This window comes from Primulina tabacum, chromosome 12, assembly GCF_025594145.1.
Source record: "Primulina tabacum isolate GXHZ01 chromosome 12, ASM2559414v2, whole genome shotgun sequence".
In the NCBI taxonomy this organism is placed as follows: domain Eukaryota; kingdom Viridiplantae; phylum Streptophyta; class Magnoliopsida; order Lamiales; family Gesneriaceae; genus Primulina; species Primulina tabacum.
The window spans coordinates 37,197,789-37,218,977 of NC_134561.1; the positions used below are offsets into that span (position 1 = coordinate 37,197,789).

A 21,189-nucleotide genomic window follows, 5' to 3' on the forward strand; every position below is an offset into this window, starting at 1 on the left:
ATTGTCCGCTTTGGCCCAGGCCTCACGGATTTAAAACGCGTCACAAGGGGTTGCTACACGCTCATTTAAATGCACAACATATCTCCCGTGATTTAGCGATGTGGGATTTCGCCAAGGCTCTTTGCTCTTTGAGGTTTGCCCCACCATCCAAAACCCACGTAGAGTCGGTCTGATATCTAATGTCGCCCACTTGTGATATTGTCCGCTTTGGCCGAAGGCCTCACGAATTTAAAACGCATGACAAGAGGTTGTTACACACTCATTTTTTTGTAACCTCACATTTGTCTTTTATACAACTGCTATGACAATAGTTGTAATATCTTATAATTAAATAAGTTACCTATTAAATATTTCTCAATTACTTATAAATTTATTAATTAAAATAAAATACTAATAAAAATTAAAATAACTAAGTAAAACATATTAAAAGATAATAAACAAATAAATAAATATATGAAGATGTATTATCATCATCATGCTTGTTTAGCCAACACACCATCTCTTTCAATGATCAACCTGTGATCGAAAAGTGTCTCACATAAATTGAAGAAATGATTGGTTCTTGCCTATAAAATAGACATATCACTTGAAGAATTCCATCAGTTTCATTGCCAAATTTCATGATTAAGGGGCTCGTATAGATTGGGAAAATTTGTAAAATAATTTCGGTCAACTATTTAATTAAGAAAATGATCTCCTCATGTATATTTCAAATACACATGAGGAGATCATTTCTTAATTAAATAGTTGACTTTTGTTAAAAAATAAAATACCCCGTTTTGATTAGAGAAGAAAAAGTGGTGAGAGAATATTGTCTTAGTGAGTAAAATGAGTGTAAAATCTTATATAGATATCCCAAAATACTTTAAAAAAATTCCACAATATCCTATAATCACCCAAAAAGCAAGCGATAAAGGAGGTGTTGAAAAAGAAGCATCTGTTTGTCTGCTAAAATTCAAAAACCGTGGCTACTCGAGAAGGAAAAGTGCCTAAAAACTTATTTTTCAGGTAATGTTTTGACTCTCATTTCTCATACCTATTCTAACCGTAAACTACCTTAGTCTAAACATGAAAGTTGTTCGTCATGTGTCATATTTCTCATTTATGTAAGTGGTTTCCTGAAAAATGTCAATTCTAGTACTAATCAACGGAGAATTTGAGAAACAGTATAAAAGCAAAGTTGTAGGAAATCATAAATACATAAACAAATATGGGTCACGCGTGGTAGTTGGAAGCCGTCCACGCTCCGATGAAAAGTATTTTTGTTATTTTCGAAGGTTTTTCAATATTATTCTAGGCTTCTGTTGTAGTTTAAGAGCCAAGTCTTCCGGAGTTGAATAAAGAAGGAAATTTCACTGAATGATTTGTCAATTGTTGCCTTGAATAAGTCATTTGGATAGTATTTTGAGTCATATAGTCTATGAGTCAGTTCGTCTGGATTATTTATAATAAATTATTATCACTTTTATCGATCTATGTTTCTTCTATGTTAGGTTGGTATTGTAAAACTCTATCATAGTTTACTATTATTTTGTACGATTAGCTTCCAAAAATAAAAATTTTAGTGGTTTGCAATAATAACAGTATACGATACTAAGAAAATAGAAAAAAAAAAAATTTAAAATAAAACCCCACACGGATCATTTGTAGGAGCTGTAGCATTTGGCGAGGGTTAGGTCCCGAGTTTGATGCCACAATAATATATTCTTTTTTTTTTCTTGAACCGATTGTAATTTTTCTTGGTGTATTAAGATTGGGACCGAGGTAAATTGTCATAAAAATCCAAGAATATCAAGACTATATCATGTGTACGTGCCTTTTAAAATCTATACATATTATAAAAGCGTCAATCAAAGTCAAAGTTTTTCTATTGTGTATTGTCAACTTTGTCCTTAGTTTGTACATACAGGAAAAATTTAGTGAGGATGTTTTTGTCAAATCAGTTATTATGATAAGGACAAAATTGTCAAACTACATTTATGTTAGATAATGATCAAGTTGCCAAAAAAACTGAAACTTTAAAATTCTTTGATTTTTATTTTCTTGTAGATGAATTGAACAAACTTTTTTTCACAAAAAATATTAATTTGAAAAGATTGAAATACCAAAATATATTGGTTTTATTTGCTTATAGATGAAGTGAAAAATATTTTTTCACAAAAAACTTAATTTGTAGATTTTTTCACAAAAAAAGTTAATTTATAGAAGATTAAAATAACAAAATTCTTTTGTTTTATTTTGTTGTAAATAAAGTGAAAATATTATTTCCACAAAAACTTAATTTGTATAATGATATGATGTTAAATATCTTTTATTTTACGTTCATTAAGATTAATTATTTTAAAATGAAGAATTAAATTAATGAAGCCAAATAATTAAACTAATTTTGTTTTAACAAGGTTGGTGTCATGAAGAAGGTTCGATATTTAATTACATTTACAAAATGATACAAGAATTATCAGATATAAATATAGATAATTCTAATAAATATTTTATTGATATTTACTTTATCTATATTTCTTTATCAAAAAGAAAGTCAACTAATATTGTTCAAAGCCTTGGTTTATTATGAAAATTTAACGATATAAAATTGAATAATATATTTGTATTAATTTTAACTATATTTTCCTCTTTTTAAAGACTAGAAACTATAACAATTATTTTATCAGAGATTCTTGCAATTAATAATTATTTTTATAAGAGATATATATTGACAACTCAGTTATAGTTTTTGTAACATTAAAAGATATATCTTTGAATGTAAATTTTTAAAATTATGATAAATAAATTTTATAAAATTTATTTATTAGCAATACTCACTACTTCTCCATAGACAAAGTCAAAGCTAAGTTATTTGGTTTTTATTTACTTGTAGATGAAGTAAACAAATGTTTTTCACAAAAATATTTGTTTGAATGTGATTTATTTTATTTTGTAGATTTATAATCTTTTGAATGATTTTATATATATGCAAGAAGTTTATCTTTAATTTGGTGATGAAGTTTTTGTAAAATCAATTATTATGATGTCAAGATTATCAATCTACGTATGCTAGGCAAGGATCAAGTTGCCAAGAAGATTGAAACTCCAAAATTCTTTGGTTTTTATTTTCTTGTAGATGAATTGAACATATTTTTTTTCGCAAAATATTAATTTGAGAATATTGAAATACAAAAAATCATGGGTTTTATTTGTTTATAGATGAAGCGAAAATAATTTTTTCCCAAAAAAATTAGTTTGTACAATATTGAAATACCAAAATTCTTTTGTTTTATTTGGTTGTAAATATAGTGAATTTTTTCCACAAAAAGCATAATTTGTGTAAGGACATGATATTAAATATCATCTATTTGAATTAATTGAGAATAATTAATTTAAAACGACGAATTAAAATAATGAAGCCAAATAATTAAATCATGTGAGTTGGTGTTATGAAGAAGGTTTGACGGTTAATTACATTTTACAAAAATGATACAAAGCATTATTGGATATAGAATAAAGATGACCTTATAAATATTTCGTGAGTATTTATTCTATCTATTTTTCTTTATAAAAAAATCCAACTAATATTTTTCAAAGCATTAGTTTATTATTAAAATTTAACAATATTTGATTGAATACAGACAGTTTTACTAACTTTAACTATTTTTCGTCTTTGTAAAGATCAGATCCTATAACAATTACTTATTTGATGATCTTGCAATTGACGAAGATGTATTTTTATAAAGGATAGATATAAGTAAATCAATTATAGATTTATATAATCTGAAATGACATATCTTTGAAGGTAAATTTTTAAAATTTTTAATTATGAATAAATCTTTACAAAAATTATTCATTATTGCTCGATATTTCTCCTTATGAGTTAAGATTGATAATAAGAAAGACCAAATTTATTTGTTTTTATTTGCTTGTAGATGAAGTGAACATATATTTTTCACAAAATATTAAATTGAATATGATTTGTTTTATTTTGTAAATCTATAATCTTTTGAATGAGTTATATATGCAAGAAGTTTCTCAGAAAAAAATTAATATATTCAAATATTATACTTCCAATAATATAGTATGAAATATAAAAAAAATATGTTATCGTAATTTTGTATTTTTGTATTTAAATAGCATATTGCATAAATATGTTATATCATTAAGAGTTGAACACTTTTTGATAAATATAATAAAATGATAATTAAATCATATTTTATCAGTTGTCTAGAAGATAGAATAACCAAAATTCATTGATTTTATTTGCTTGTAGATTAAGTTAAAATATTTACAAAAAATAAATAAAATTTGTAGAATACTGAAATAACAAAATTCTTTGGTTTTATTTGCTTGATGAAACAAACTTTTTTTTTCTACAAAACACTTAATTGTGTGGAGATTTGTAGAGGCATCATATAGAGAAGAATATACATTTTTTCTCATAAGATTTGCTAATGAAGATGGCGAGAATATTGTTTTTTCACAGAGAAGAAAAAAATGATGACAAAAAAAATAGTGAAAGCAATATAAATTGAAAATATAAAAAAAGAAAACATTTGACGCAATAATTTAATTTAAGGTTTAGAATATATTATCTATATTATATTTTTATTTTTCATAAACCAATAACACGTGGTAAAATAAGTGGTCAACGTTATGTATTATACTTTTTTCTTCTCTCAAATTTAATTTTAATAACTATTGTGATATCAATTTTATATTATATTTTCTCCAATGTCTAATTTATACAAAATTATAATATTTATTACTAATATGTTTTTCAACAATTATTAATTTATTTAGATTGCGCTTGGATAAATTGATTTCAAATTTATGGATTAGAATTATAATTTTACTGTTAACAATGAAACAATATATCAAATTTTGAATCTACAGATTACTTATTTGCATATTATAATTTATATAAAGTACAATAAATTTCAAATAACATTATTTTTGGGTGGACTTGAAAAATATCATAACTAACATGAAATACTACTATATAAACATGAAATGAGTGGATTTGAAGTTTATGATGTTATTTCTCTAAATAACAAAAATATATTTGAATGTATTGAAATCCATGGATTTGAAATCCTTCCATTCAAGAATAACCTTAGATTTATAACACATAAAATTTTTAAACAATAATACATGTAGTACAAATTATATTACATTGAATTTCCTACGGTAATGCTAAAGGTACAACTAATATATCGTACTGCGATATTTACAACAATTATATCGTGAGATTTTGTTATTATCTAATGAGATTTTGTATTTAATATATCATGAGGTCTTGATAAATGAAATTTCTGTATTGATTTTTTTGAATTGTAAGAATTATTGTACAAATTTGATTGCACGATGTAGCATTACTCATTTTCTATCGACTAATATAGCATGAAATCATTAATATATAATTTTTTGTAAATTAATCTCTTCTGATCTCATTTCTTTAACAACAATTATTGATAATAGAAATGTATTTTCACGTGCGTCGCAAGTGTCTTTACCTAGTATACTAAAAAAGCCATAATGTTATTTCTTCAAATCAACCAAATTCTCTAAAAATAGTTTTGCATTTTCTAATCAGAAAAAAAACAACGCAAATTTGCCAATTTATACACAGAAACAAAACAAAACTACATTCTCAATATGCTATCAATGAATCTGACCAAATAAATTTTTTGTCAGAATCACACCCGCAAACATTCATGCAGCAGGTGAAGATATCAACACTCTATTCATATTCCATATACAGATCCAATAGAGATATAGCACTTAAGTTCGTGTTCAACCCTCAAAAAAATATGGAATGAGTTCGCCGCACGCAGCTGGAAATTACTCGAAAGGGTCAATTTCCAGCTCGTTTCAAGAATGCTAGTATACCTAAACCAGCAACTATTGCAGCGCCAGCTGCAACAGTGCTGTATGCGGAAGCCCAAGCGTCTGCTTGGGCATATTCCAGGCTTCCGGAGTTGGATCCCTTTCGACGAACAGGGGTTCCTGAATAGTCTAGATGCAATTTCAGTCCCTGCCAAGTTCAGTAAATCCAATTCATCAATTTAAAGAGGGAGATAAGGGAAGTGTGAAATCGATTAGCTATGGAAGTATACCTGAAAGTGAAACTTACTAATTTGTTTTCGGCTATTTTTTGATGATATAACACTATGGACTAAAGAAAAAGGTTTTTGATACCTTCCAACCGGTTGATCTTGCATGGTCTACAGCTGCTTGAAGATCACAGTCTGATGCAAGTATGACCTTGTCATTGTCTTCATCTTCGTACTGCAGAATGGTGGCAGTTCATTAGATTTGAGAAAAGGAGAGAATCAAGTAGAAATTGAGGTTTATCGTCAGTTGTACCAGAATATGTGGGAGGTTGTTATGGTCAATCTCGTCTCCTATTCTCTGAAGGATGGCTGCTATGAGTTCAGCCATATTCTGCGTATCTAAAATCAGAAGGGCAATAAGAAAAATCATGACCATTGAATAATTAATTGGAAGTAAAATGGCGAAAAATCGATACAATGATGCAAATAAAAACTTTCCATCCATGGAACCAAGTGTGCAATGTGCATACCAAAATTTTTAATACATGTGCAAGCATGTATTTTACCAAGCGTTCAGACTTGCAGGGTTACTGGGAAATTCGTAATGGAGTGGAACAAAAAATGACAAGTATTATTGACTTGGATGAAAAGATAACCTCAAGTGTTTGTGGCAATTGGTACATTTCAAATGAAGTATTAATACAACACAATCAAAGCCAGAAGGTTTTATTTTCATTAAAAAGAAGCTGCGCTTAAACATACCACATATAAACCTGTGCATTCTCCCTTTTCTGTCTTGAATTTTGAAAGAAAAAGTACTCGGTGCAGTGGAAGAAGGGTAGGGAAGAGATCGGCCGGTCTCTCCTCCTTCAGAAGGCATCTTCAATGAATTTTCACTGAAACATCATGCATAAACGTAAAGAGAAGATCATCAAATCCACAATGATATCCAATATAAAGTGCACAACCTTCGGGTCTCATCCTCATCATCTGGAGTTAATGCCATTGCAGAATCCCAGAACCTTTGCATCAAATTATTTGCAGCCTCACTATTGACTCCAGCAGTATTACCAACCTGGATAACTAAAATCAATCAGCCAATATAATCTTCACAAAACTACCATGTTATTCATAGACAACATAATCAACAATAAATAAAATACACCAAATAATTTGTTATTTGATATAAATTCCAACAGGAATTGCTCATCATACCACATAACTAGAATAAAGGTCCCCCTTGTCCCAAAAGAACAAATTAATTTAAACACGTTACATGTGCAAATTCAGAATAGCTACCAGATAAAAGTAAAGTCAAGAATAATATCCTTGCAGCAGCATCTTCATCCAAATTCAGCTAGAAACAGAAAATGTGTCTATATTCTATAAATTGTTCGATAAAGTTGCTTGTTCCAAATTAATGGATTGTACGATGCACACTGAATTTTATGGTAATATTATAGAATTGTTCAAACACAATATGTTTATCAGGTTTGACAACCACTTTCAGCGAAAAATGGTTAATGTGTTTCAACAGAAATATCTTCCATAGACTATTGAAAAATTGCGAACGATATGCCTAGAATCCTCACTAATTTGGTACCGTATATGGCAAAAAAGATAGAAAGCTAAGAATCTTCGCTAATTTGGCACCAGATATGGCAAGAAAGATAGGAAGCTAAGAATCCTCACTAATTTGGCACCAGATATGGCAAGAAAGAGATAGGAAGCGAAACATTTCTGTCCTCATCTGAATTGTATTTTAAGTTTGAAAATCACAATTTCTGCTAGTACAGTACTCTGAAGCCAGCTAAAGAATACCAAATTATTCAGAGACTAGCCTAACAAGATGAGAGTTTAGGGACAAATGATATTCCTGGGACTTGATAAAATAATCATGCCTTTATTAATTCATCAGCAGAAAAGCTAATACCCACAATTCAATAAGTTTTCCCGGCATAAAAAGCATTGAATATGACTGACTTACTGTGGCGACAGCAGCATGAGTTATATGAAGCACGTCAACAACAGCTGCAACTACTCCATCTGTGATTTTCATTAGCATTTGTCAACTACATTGTGAAGAACAATGAAATCATAACGCTACTTTCCATTAGCTTTCAGCAAAAATAGAGAAACATATTACCTCGATCAACAACTGGAAGGTGCAAAAATTTTCCATCATGCATGGTATGAAGGGCATCAACAATAGGGGTATCAACTGTAGCACATTCCGGGTTTGGGGTCATCACCTGGAGAATTAATATAGGAGAGAGAGAGAGAAAGAAAGTTACAGGTCAAGTTAATTCACATTGTATCTTGCCAAACATAGGTAATGAAAATTATTACAGGTTATTTGTGATATTATAAAGCCCATTCATTTGATACCATTCAAGCATGTACTTGAACGACTATCACCTAATGATCAAACTACATTTAAAAGTCATGCTGAATATACAAATTCACTGACAAGATATGCAGAAAGAAGCGGGAAGACCATCACCTTCTCCACCAGAGTAGATTCTGGAGGAAGATCTTGAGCTATGACTCTCATCAACATATCTTTTGAACTAATGAAGAGCAAGAAGGCACACAATTCAAATTAGCTTAATTTTATCATTGATCAATAAACATCTAATAGAATTCCAACATTAGAGGAACCTCACAACTCACGTTAGTATTCCTCGAGGTTTGTTTTCTACGATTACAACAGCAGAGCTACTTCGAATTTCAAGCATCTTTTTTGCTGCAACTAGCACGGTGTCGCTTGGATCAAGTGTGACAATCCTAGCAACACAATGATGGGATAAAAGGTTATATAAATCCCATTTCGCTGTGATTCAATTCTAATGGTCATAAGATTCCAAGTAATTGTATAAGACAAGTCTAGATATTACCTACTTTGAATTCTCAGAGATTATAGTGGACAAGGCGGGTCTGAACATTCGCTCCCGAAGTGTCTCAATGAATGTGTTGGTGCCTACACTTCATTCAGTTTAAAAAGTAATTTCTGAAAGTAGTCAAGCAAACTGATCGCTTGAACATATATGATCATAGATTCAACAAAAGTGAGAAAAAAAGAACTCTGAAAAGAAACAGCATCCACCAACCAGATACGGATGTTCCCCAGTGCTTTTCGACGCCTTCAACTGCAGCCGCGATGGCCTTTCCCTTCTCAGATGCTCTTTCCATACGAGCTATAGCATCGTACAGACATTTTGCTATATCAAGTAAAGCAATCACCTCTCCATTTTCAACAACTGGCAAATGTCTAAACTTTCCTGCGGATAAAGTATGACAAATAGGGGGATCAAAACTAAATATTTCTTGGGGTCTAATGCCCTTTGCGAAGATGAAAACCCAACCTTGAACCATCTTTTGAAGTGCCTCAACTGCAAGAGTGTCAGAAAGCACAAATACAGGGTTCCTTGTCATAACCTTGGAAACAGGTGTTTCCTCAAGATTAACCTCTCGCGCAAGGACTCTTGTAGCTATATCCTTTAACGAAAAAAGGCCAGAAACAACAATTTTTTAACTTTTCAGTGAAACAAAACCAGTAAAAGTAAATCAAAAATTGCAAATAGAAATCTAAAGCACTTTGTTTTGTCATTTATGTCCATCTGAGTCAGACCTTGTCTGTCAGGATTCCACACAGTAAAGCATTTGAATCCGTCAGCAACAAAGCATCAACTCTACGTGCAGCCATCCTACGACAAGCTTCAATGATACTAGTAGTGTCAGGTACTGTCAAGGCTTTTGACAACCGTAATCGCTTCACTGTCCGTTCTCCTGTCAGTCCCCTGTTGAAAATGTGAGGAATGACTTTCAGATGTTTATAGTACTATCAACAACAAAAAAACATGATTCTACAAATGCATGCGCTCCAACACTGAAGAAGGTAGTCGTTAATTGTTTCATTTATGATAACTACAAAAATTAAATAAAAAAATAAACATTGAAAGTAGCCTGTTGGCCAATGAATTTACTAGAATACACTAATGACCTCAACTTTTTGCGGTGAAAAGTGATCACAAGAGTATGATGAAACATGGTCTTTAACCTCATGCGTCTGGCAATCATCAACAATAAGAGGTTGTTAACTAAAGTTGATCATTATCTACTAAAAAGACAAGTTTCATTTATCTTTCAGATTCAATCTCGATTTCATGACAGCGCTAAACAACTGAAGCACATAAAAAAGGGATAAAGTTCTCCCAACTTCACTTTCTTCCAGAAATTTGGATTTACTTATTATCAAAGTAGATAACTGATGTAATTCTATATTCGTAAAAAAAAAAAATCGGTTTGGAATTTCTATCAAAATCGACCATACTACCAGTTCCAAATAAAGTTTGTTATCCTCTCAGGAATCAACACTCCAAGAAACTGGCATATTTCATCCCCAAATTAGGACAACAATACAGCATAGAAACTAAAATAAAACACGTTCGCATGTTTTACATCCCTCGGTCTCCACATGAAATCTGCCAAAACTGAATTCAAATGGCGTTGAACACCATTCATAAGTAAAAGCGCAATAAGAATAAGATTCGCTAGCATTTCCAATAAACTTTTAAGGACTAATTTAAAAGAACAAAACACAGAAACATCCTGATTTTTCAAAAACATAGGATACATAGCATACATTGAACGGGAAGCCGACAGTGACTTGCGGTGAGTCGAGGAATCTCCGCCGCCACCTCCACTGTTCTCCGCCGCAGCCGCGGCCTTCCTCCTGGCCTGAGACGACGAGCTGGTCAACGACATGCTTTTCCGCGAAGATGATCCTCCTTGACTCGTCATCATCAACAACAAATTCAACACCTAACAATTCAACATAAATACAAAAAAAAAGCAATCATTCGCGAACAAAAACACAGGATCAGATTAAATTTTCAGAAATTAAAAAAAAAAGTAATGCACCTGTTGCAATCGTATGGAACGAACCGAAAAATTGGCAAGATAAACGAGTCAAAGAGGAATAGATTCCCTTTTTTCTTTCGAGAATTAGAATGATTACATGAAATTTTCCTCTGTTAGAAAAAGAATAAAAAAGGAAGGACGAGGATTTTGCTATTTATACTTTTTATTTTTATTTTTTAATTTGTTATTGGCATAAAATGCATGACATTGATGTCTCTGTGTTTATTTTTAATTTCAATACCTTGATATTTTCTATATACAAAAAAAATTATATTTTAAATAGTGTAACGATTTATTTATTTTTTGATGTTATCGGTCAATTTTCGATCATAATTAACTAATTTGCAATTCTTTTCGATTTCAATCTTTTTTGTCGGAGAACTGATATAGTGTTCGAAAACTATGACACATCATCAGAATATATTGACGTGACGACAAACATTTTTGACGCGTATGTATCGTCACATTAGTAGTCTGGTAAAATATGATTAAATTTTAAAAAATATGTGATTTATTTTATTAATATAATTATGAAAGGTGGATCGTATAAAGTTCGTCCAACTGGGCCTGAAGCCCGTAGGATTTATACCCAATTACCCATAACCAAGCCCGAACTGTCTAACGGTCGATCCGGCCCATCTATGATCCATCTCCCAAACTCACTCTGGACACGGCCTTCGACAAGCTAGACCCTCTTTTCTTCTGCAAATCGAAGCAAGAAAAAGCGGAGGAAAATGGCAACGCCAGCTCGATTGTTCCGAAGAATCCTGCCACGAACCCTCTCCACACCTCTTTCGGGCAGGGCTTATTCGGCGGAAGCAGTTCAATCGGTCCCATCGCCGACTCCACCAGCTCCGGTGATAAGGGAGTCCCCCGATCGGGTGAATTGGGACTATAGGGGGCAGAGGAAGATCATACCTTTAGGGCAGTGGATCCCGAAGACGGCCGTCGATGCTTACGTGGCGCCTAATGTCGTATTGGCAGGTCAAGTGGTGGTCTACGACGGCGCCTCCGTGTGGAACGGCGCCGTCCTACGCGGAGACCTTAATAAGATCACCGTTGGATTCTGCTCCAATGTGCAGGAGCGATGTGTTGTTCACGCCGCCTGGTCTTCCCCTACAGGTCGGTTTTTTGGCTCTCCCTTGTACGCTGTGCAGAAATGGTCGTACATTTTGTTTCACCTTCTGTTCTTGTCCACACTTTGATTAAATAGGGTAATCGGCAAGGTTTCTTTCTCTCATTATATATGCTATTTAGTTGTTTGTGGCAGTAGATTGACCTATTAAGCTATATTTGTGAGACTCTTTTTGCAGAAACTAGTGGATTGTAGTTTGAGCTGTTATTTGGTCTGTCGTCAAGCAGTAATTGTCTCCGTTGGTTTTCACAGCTGAATATGTGATGTAGCGATCCAAATACTGTGTTTTGGTTACCGTATAATTGAAAAGATATGAGTTTCACCGTAGTCATTGTGGTAGATTGGATGATATTTGGTCTACTTGCTAATAGTTTGCTTAGGAGTAGTGGATAGAGCAAAAGACTGAAGTTCCCGATTTTGGTTGACGTGGTATGATCATCTAAAATTTTCATGCTGTAAATGAATATCCATATATACTAAAATTAGAATTCTATAAGAAAAATTGACTTTCAACATCTAAAGTTATAAATATGCTGATCAAACTTATGCCTCGAACACTTCTCATCGTTGCCTGTTGAAAATGATACACCCCCAATATTGTTGCTTCTTCTTTTAGAAGAATTTTACTAACTAAATTACTCTGCATTGTTCATGTTATTCATATACATCACAGTTTCCTGATTTGACTGATCATAGTTCATCTCATGTTACGTAAGGCTATTTATTAAACTATTTAAAAAAATTTGCTTCAAAATATCCCATTGAAGAAATTGAATCAAAAGGGAGGTTCATATTGGTCTGGATGGATTGTAACACCTGCAGGAGTGTTGAGTTCTCCAATTCATTCCTATAAATGGACGCAAAATTAAATCAGGGTCGTTAATATTGTAGTTGTCAGTTGTCACTAGAGAAAATTGATTGTATTGTTTGTATTGAGAATTGATATTCCAATTGGGTTGTTATTCACGTTATTCTATGTTTCTAAAAAAATGACCATAAAGATGGCTTATCCCTCTGTTAACGAAATCATTTCTTATCAATAAAAAAGAAGGAAATTGTGATGATTATTCATGAAGCTGTTAAACTATGAAATTACTGTTTGGTCACTTCTATGAGCACATGTGGAGCCCCTGGTATCGAAACTCTCATATATTTCATTCTCATATGCAAATTCTTAGGACTTTCTTGTCAAATTAAATAACGGACTAATATATGCATGTAATCCTTATGCATTAAATCTGGATGAACTCCTGGTCTTCATTTCACATGTGGGTAGACATAATAAAGTATAAACTCATGGTTTAAGCCATCTCTCCTCTCCCGTGAGCAAAAGTTATTCTGAAAAGTGGTTTCTTGGTCTTCATTTCACATGTGGGTAGACATAGTAAAGTATAAACTCATGGTTTAGGCCATCTATCCTCTCCCGTAAGCAAAAGTTATTCTGAAAGTGGTTTCTGGCAGAAGCTGCCATATAACTAAATCTTTTCACCAGGGTTGCTTCTTGTTGCTGAATTTCCATTGTGGATATATTGAACAGTGGTCTTGTTTTCCATTTAGATACAATAAAGTACAATTGATGCTGCTGCCTGCTAAAGTATTCTTTGATATTCGACAGGGCTTCCAGCAGAAACATTGATTGAAAGATATGTCACGGTTGGCGCGTATAGTCTATTGCGATCTTGCACTATTGAGCCTGAATGCATTATTGGGCAGCACTCCATCCTTATGGAGGGTTCCTTGGTTGAAACACACTCTATCCTTGAAGCTGGGTCTGTGGTTCCTCCAGGAAGAAGAATACCGACTGGCGAACTCTGGGCCGGAAATCCAGCAAAGTTCATTCGGACTTTGACTCATGAGGAGACATTGGAGATCCCTAAACTTGCTGTTGCTATAAACGATCTTAGCAAAAGCTACTTTTCCGAGTTTTTACCTTACTCGACCGTGTATTTGGAAGTTGAGAAGATGAAGAAGTCCTTCGGGATTTCGATCTGAAGTATGTATGTTATACTGGCTCTGTATTCTTGGAAAGAAATAAGCAACGTAAGAGATCCGTGCAAGCCCTTGAACTTCTTAGTTTGCATTTGATCTGATTTTTTTTATGCTTAGAAATGGGATATATGATCTTGAACTTTTCATCCATGAATTCTTGTTTTTTGGAAGTTTACTACATCATTATTCTGTTTCTTAGTGGTTTTTTTTATTAATCTAATGAATTCATGCATATTTCCAAAATCCAAATTGTAGATTTAGATTCCACACATTAATTTATTCCACAATAAACATATCAGACAAGGAAATAAATCGTTTAAAATAATGTTTTTATGGGAATATACATTTTCTTCCCGCCAATGATTATCAATTGGCCAACCACTTAGCCATTAAGAGGAAACTTCTAAACCCAAAACAATTTAATAATTGTTAATGGAATCTAAATTATTGTAGAAAATTAATTCTCTTTGCAAGTTAGATACTTTGTGAAGAAACCTTTATTTAAATGACACTATCTCAATGATTATTACAACCTTTTTTTATAACAAATATGCTGAAAAGTGTAGGGGTAATATTTTAAAATTTTTAATTGGTTTTCTTGTTCACTGTAAAAATGCTGAATCATTTTCCCTTTTTCCATTTATTGACATTTAAAAACAAAGTTGTTCTAACCTAAGTTGCATAATTCAATGGTCACAAACTCCTTAAATCATTGAATCTTGATATTTAAACATAATGTTCATTTAACTCGTGTTTCGAACTAGACGGTGTCATTTTTCAGCCCAGACTCTTACAAGTACTATTGTGCATAATGGGTTTCGCGGGCAATTCATTTGGATGTGTTCTGATTTTTTTTAAAATGATTAGCTCAAATTATTATTAGTATTGATTGTTTCATTTTGTAAGTCGATTATTTTCGTGATTCGATTATTTTTTTCAAATCAACTCATGTAAAATTATTACTTTTATTTAAATATAGGCAGGGATGACACGTCTCATGGATAAAGACATACTCTAATTAATTTTTGAGTTAATTTCAAGATGATATGATGATTAAATATTCAAAAGTTTAGATATATATGAAATAATATTTAGTAGTTTAAAAATTAGATCCGATATTCTAATTATAGATAAATTACAAATAAATTAATTACTCTACATATATTGTACGTATGAGGATATCAATGTATTTTTCATTGAATGGATCTCATGTGAGACAGTTTAACGATGATGTCATGGCAATGGTAACTTTTTACATCAAAATTTGGTTTTTCCAAGCTGGCAAATTGTCTAAAATAGTCATCAATTTTGATTAACATATTTTTATAGAAAGGGACACCTTGTGTCATTACATATATGTCACCAACCACTATGTTTCATGAAAGACTTGATATGGAAATTTTTTTATATAAATTCCAACCTTTTAAGTAAGGCAAAAACTTGAACATCTAAAACACACAAATTTCTTTGTTTTCTCCTTCATTCTTATTTTTAGTTTTCCACCACTTTTTTATCCCAAGTTTTTGCATCCCAAGGCATACACTGGATTAGAGAATTTGAATTCGTTCTTCATAATTTCGAGAGGTAATGTTTTCATGGAATTTCAATATTTATTTTGTGGTATTTTTGCTCCAAAATCTGCTAGTTATGATGTTGGAACAGCTCAATCAAATCAAATTACCCGAGAATTGGGTCATTTTGTTTGATTGAGCCGTGCCAATATCATATCAAGTTATGTAATATTGATTCAAATCCTTGTTTGGATTGAAAGAGATCGAAAAAAAATAAATCAGAAATAAAGATTTTAAAATGATTATATGGTGGAATTCCAAATTCAGTAAATGGAATTACCAATCTATTGTATAGTAACTTCTTGTAATGACTATTAAATATTTGATTAATGTTTTTGGTATTGGATTGAATATAATGGATTGTTTTTCATTAATAAATTAAAATTTTAGGGTATGAATTTGGCCACAAAATGTAGGAAATACAAGATAAACAAGTAGGGTATTTTCATCGAGAATAAAAAATAGATTTGCCTTGTTTCATTACAATTAAAGACACAAACAAACAAGTCGTACAAACTCGAACATTCTCGAAATAATTATTAATTTGATCTATTATTTATAAGGTTCCATTTTTTTTATCCATTATGCTATGATGTTTTCATCTATTATTTATAATGATAATTATAGAATAACAATTAATCGTGCCTTAGAGTAGTGACAAAATTGGCAATTGAAATGTCACAATTTGGGCATCCACGTGAATGATAAACAACAGATACAGACAGTGAGACAGAGGATGCACCAAAATTACGGTCTTCATGCAAGTTAGCCATGCGCTCATACCAACTATATAATACTAGATACATTCAACTCGCTGCAACGACGAGTCCTCTACCCCGTCCTATGAACTTTTCAGGTTCATACAGATCGATTCAAGAGCAAGACAAAACTGCAAAAAACACCCACCAGATTCTAACACTGTGGAGCTGGAGTATATGACATAACTAGGTAAACAGCACTGTAAACGTGTTGACAGCTCCGAACAGAAGCGCCTTTTTCATCTTTATGATACATACTCAACTTCCCACGTGCTATTTCCCCAGCACAGTAAGTTCCAGCAAAAGTAACACCAGGAAAGTTTTCCAAAAATGGGGAGCTATCAATACCTGGTTGCCCAAAGAACGAGTCACCACGACCACAGCAGGTGAAGACGATGCCACCAAAAACTTTTCTTTTGTTACAATCTTGTTTCAAATGCCTGAGGGCATCGGAGACTTTATTGCAAGATGATAAAGCGGCTTTGGGGTCTGAGACATAAAAACGAAAGGGCTCTCTAGTTTTAATGTCATCGGAATCGACGAATAGGTACTCTTCATCTCCTCTGGAAAACAAGAGAAGCTGTCATCCCTACAAGCTTGTCTCAAGACACGACACACTTTCTTATTTCTTCCTCCAAAGAACAAAATTTCAGTAAAATAATAAGCATTACACGTTTCTAACGTTGGAGTAAATATCAAGATTTCAAAAAACATGGAAAGCATTCCAACTATTTATACCGATTAATGTCATTTTACAAGCCAAGTTTAGACTGTAGATAGTGTCATAGTGAGTCCTAGAAAAGTGAAGCAGAATTGCTAAAGAAAGTAAACTTACCCCCTAACTTCGTGAAATTCCAGAAAATGCAGCCATCTAACTTTCTCCGTCCCAATTGAACATCTTCTTTTCTTAGTGACTCCAATGTAGAGAATAGGATCCAGAATGCGATCTCCAAGCTGTATAAATTAATGCATCAGAGAAACGAATTTGTCATGCATAAAATGGTCCCCAAAGAACTAATGATACACTGAGATGTTAAACTGCCTCAATTCCCATGAAAACTTGGAGATTTACTGATCAACATTATCAAGTAAGCTTAAATCTTAGTTTTGAGTACAAAAGCATATACTTTCATAATTTGTGTTCACTTTATCTGCTCAAAATAAGAACATGGTATCAAAGTAAAGCTTGGATAAGGGCTACCTCATCATAAATTTGATTCAAAATAGCTTGACCATCGAGATGTTCATGATGTGTTAGCCTCTTTGCAGTGAGCATAGTTGACGTTTCATTACATTTAACAGCAACCGCCTTGTATGGAGTACCGATTGGTGATATGCCGCTTGATAAAATGACATCAAATTGTATTTCACCAACATCTGCAAGTAAATATGCCACCAAAATATAGGAGATATTGGTATCATAGACCTAACCAAGTTAAACAACTACAGTCGAGAGATGAACAGCTGGTGGGAAAGAATCTTTTGCAACATGATATTCTATTAGAAATTTTAAGTGTAAGGTTGAAATAAAGAATACCCTCACCTACTGGTTTATTCTTATCCTTTGCAAATACTAGTGCAACTGCAGCACTATAGGAACATTGTCTTGTTGACGTGGTACCATTTCTACTTGGACATTTGTGTAAAATGTGACAATCGGAATTCCCTACAATGACAGTGTCTGTTGGGAAGGCGTACTCTGCAAAACAACAGGCGAAAAACAACGGCAAATTGTTCATCTTAACCTATGCTGATACACCAAAATTCAGGTTCAACTATTTTTAAAACTACAGTTAACTGTTTTCTTCCACTTACTGACACTTCTATTTTACTTTAAACATCAATGTATATCATATAAGATCAATTTCATATCATGCATAATGCCTGGATATAATTACTCACCCATCACTTGTAGGACAGGTTTGATGTTTTCTCCACGATCCTGGCACATGATACTTAAAGATGAGAAACACATTTTAAAATGTAGATTTTTCAAATAAAAAATAACAAATTTTCTAATACTTTCATGAAGTTATTACAAGTCCTTGACTATTGAACTGTTATCAGAGTTCCCGGTTCCAAAATTGAAATTAATGCACCATTCTGGCGGAGTTATTACATGAGATAAGTCACCACTAAAGCCGATATCAAAGGAAAGTCACATCCATAGGGGGTCATTCAAATCTAAAACAAGGAAAACGTTCGAGAAATTGTACATGTCTAGATTTTCTGGATAAAAACAAACCCAATTATTCCAAAGCATCGTTAAAACAAAATGATAAAGAAAATCCCAAGAGCATGTAACTCACAACAAATAGTATGATTCCAGCAGGAGATGAAGAATCCGAAACAGCTGATGAATAATGTCTGATATCCATCACAAAATCATCAATGTGAAGCCCTGGTGACTGATATTCATGGGCAGCCAAATCAAATATTAGTAAACTGAGATAAAACAATATTTGGACTAGCCACTGATAACTAGCAATTAGCACAGAAGGTAACAGTGTTTTCAAATTTTAGACTCTCAGATCACAAGTACAGAGCCACATCTCCAGAGTAGTACATAAAAACATTTAAATGAAAAGTATGCATCGAGCTTAAGTGCTTAAATTTTGTTCTAGGAACCTATACCAAAAACAATTACCAAGTGGTTGATCGGCAATGAAATTATATCGGCCTTTATTCCCGGTAGAAAACCAACCGTCAATAGTAATCCTATGTTCACAAGCTCCTCATTTGGAGATTCATCTCCAAGGTTTTCGAACTCTTCATGTGTTCCCCATTGCACCTAACCAATAAGTTTGACACGTTATATGATAACATAGATTGGTTTCTTGACCAAACATCTCCAATTAATTATTAATATAAAAATCAACAATTTAATAATTGTACTTCGAAGGCTACATCAAAGAACAATTACCATGGGAATAAGTACAGAGGCGTAACGTTGACTTAACAAAAGTTCAAGATTATTGTTGTGAATCACCATAAACATCATAACAATAAGTAATTACCTCTATTAGCTCATCATTAAGCACGTTTCTTCCAATGACTCCCTCAGACACAGTGAAAATTAATGGAATTGTGGGACTCAATTTTTTTTTAATCTGCAAAGCATAGACTTTTTAACGAGCTAGATGAAAATTAAAACACCATGTATAGGATAAGGGATACCCATATCAAGGAAGTGAGAACGATACCAGCTTTTGAGCCGCTACAAAGTGCAAATAAGGGGCAAAAGAGGCCAGGGCAAAATGAGGTCGAATTGGTTCCGAGAAAACCTTGTTTACAACCTCATCCACAGCATCCTACCATCACAACAGTGAGACATAATATTATTGGATAGAATCTAGATAAAATAAGACTAATCAAATGCTGAAAATTCAATCGCATCTTGAGACAGTACAGATAGATTTTCTTATGACTAGGGTGCGTTATCTTCAGAGCCACGAATCATATTGCTACATAGAGTTCTTAAAAATCAATGAATACTGTGATTTAAATTTTAAACATACCCTCAAGTACCCTTGCTAAATTTGCTCAGAATTATGGATCGAACTCGCACAATCTATGACATTGCATGATATCTGGTTAATTTGCTAACAGATTTGGTTTTTCCAGTTTCAAAAATAAAAGTCAGCAAACAACATTTTACAATCCATAACACTCTTCAGAAGGAACCCGGTTTCCATCTGACAAAAATCCCCCAAAAAGGAACAGGAAAAAAAAATTAACAAAAAATATGAGTAAATGGGACGAAAAACGACAAATATTATGTAGTAAAATCAGGTTCAACGAAATCAAAGGGAAAGGAAAAACGCAGGGCACCTCGAGGCAACGGTTGAAAGAGATGGCAGAAGATAGCTTAGGAAAAGACAGAATCCTGTTGCAGACAGAGCTCCATGAGCGTCTAACGCAAGCTGCTGATGCGAAGGATACGGCCGGCAGTCGGCAGAGGATTTTTTGCAAGAGATCTTCTCCTAAATCGCTGATTTCGGTGATAATATTCTCGCCGCTTGCCTTTGATGAATGGGTTTTCACCTTCATTTTCTTCAATGATCGAAAGGACTGGTTTTCCATCGCCGATTTCAGCCTCGGAAGTGAGAAGAAGAGCAGCAGCTGAAACGTTTCGGACCACCGTGTGTACGGACGGAGGAATTTAGAGCATTTTTTTCTTAATGGTTTTTTTTATTAATTGATATTTTATATTTATTTAATTATTGTTATAAATTAATTAATTGTTTAAATCAATTTCATTACATAAATTAATTAAAGATAATATTAATATATTGATATTTTAATTACATTAATAAATTTTTTTGTTGTAAATAAAATAATAGAAAATTTTCCTTTTAATGTATAGTTTAGTCTTGTGAGACGGTCTCACGAATCTTTATCTGTGAGATGGGTCAACCCTACTGATATTCACAATAAAAAGTAATACTTTTAGCATAAAAAATAATATATTTTAATGAATGACCCACAAAATACGACCCATGAGACCGTCTCACACAAATTTTTGTCATAATTTAGAGTCGGCAGATTGCAGATGATTTTTTTTATTTGACGTGAAATTACATCATCTTGAAGTCAGTGTTACACCGAATTAAGCCCAAAACACTTTACAAATTCATATTTCAAAATATAACCTTCACCACTGAAGAATGACCATCCGACCTGTACCACAAATAGGTATAATCTTATTCATTATGCACAAATATTAATGTTGTTTTTTTTTACACCAATTGTATCATAAGCATTCCTTATCA

At 32.6% G+C, this 21,189-nt stretch overlaps 3 protein-coding genes across 4 annotated transcripts; 1 reads left to right on the top strand and 2 right to left on the bottom strand.

Annotated features, from left to right (window-relative positions):
• Nucleotides 1–5,622: 5,622 nt before the first annotated feature.
• LOC142520933 (CBS domain-containing protein CBSCBSPB1-like) lies at nucleotides 5,623–11,092 on the bottom strand. Of its 2 annotated transcripts, XM_075624094.1 has the most exons (16): nucleotides 10,965–11,092; nucleotides 10,687–10,865; nucleotides 10,045–10,110; nucleotides 9,673–9,841; nucleotides 9,407–9,539; nucleotides 9,152–9,322; nucleotides 8,943–9,021; nucleotides 8,715–8,828; nucleotides 8,545–8,611; nucleotides 8,188–8,293; nucleotides 8,029–8,087; nucleotides 7,010–7,116; nucleotides 6,804–6,937; nucleotides 6,355–6,440; nucleotides 6,187–6,276; nucleotides 5,623–6,022 (listed from the first exon to the last, which is right to left on the bottom strand). In XM_075624094.1, exons 2-16 carry the CDS (start codon nucleotides 10,845–10,847, stop codon nucleotides 5,843–5,845), a joined length of 1,722 nt encoding a protein of 573 aa, XP_075480209.1. In that variant the 5' UTR covers nucleotides 10,848–10,865; nucleotides 10,965–11,092; the 3' UTR covers nucleotides 5,623–5,842. The 2 variants fall into 2 exon arrangements, with proteins under 2 accessions (XP_075480209.1, XP_075480210.1); XM_075624095.1 differs by lacking the exon at nucleotides 10,045–10,110.
• A 497-nt stretch (nucleotides 11,093–11,589) lies between these two features.
• On the top strand, nucleotides 11,590–14,303 carry LOC142521088 (gamma carbonic anhydrase-like 2, mitochondrial). The gene is made up of 2 exons (XM_075624277.1): nucleotides 11,590–12,086; nucleotides 13,715–14,303. Exons 1-2 carry the CDS (start codon nucleotides 11,699–11,701, stop codon nucleotides 14,089–14,091), a joined length of 765 nt encoding a protein of 254 aa, XP_075480392.1. The 5' UTR covers nucleotides 11,590–11,698; the 3' UTR covers nucleotides 14,092–14,303.
• A 2,093-nt stretch (nucleotides 14,304–16,396) lies between these two features.
• LOC142520920 (F-box/LRR-repeat protein At5g63520) lies at nucleotides 16,397–20,593 on the bottom strand. Its single transcript, XM_075624077.1, has 10 exons — nucleotides 20,249–20,593; nucleotides 19,621–19,728; nucleotides 19,435–19,527; nucleotides 19,065–19,208; nucleotides 18,727–18,825; nucleotides 18,320–18,359; nucleotides 17,961–18,116; nucleotides 17,619–17,794; nucleotides 17,253–17,371; nucleotides 16,397–16,980 (listed from the first exon to the last, which is right to left on the bottom strand). Exons 1-10 carry the CDS (start codon nucleotides 20,498–20,500, stop codon nucleotides 16,572–16,574), a joined length of 1,596 nt encoding a protein of 531 aa, XP_075480192.1. The 5' UTR covers nucleotides 20,501–20,593; the 3' UTR covers nucleotides 16,397–16,571.
• Between the last annotated feature and the right edge of the window lie 596 nt (nucleotides 20,594–21,189).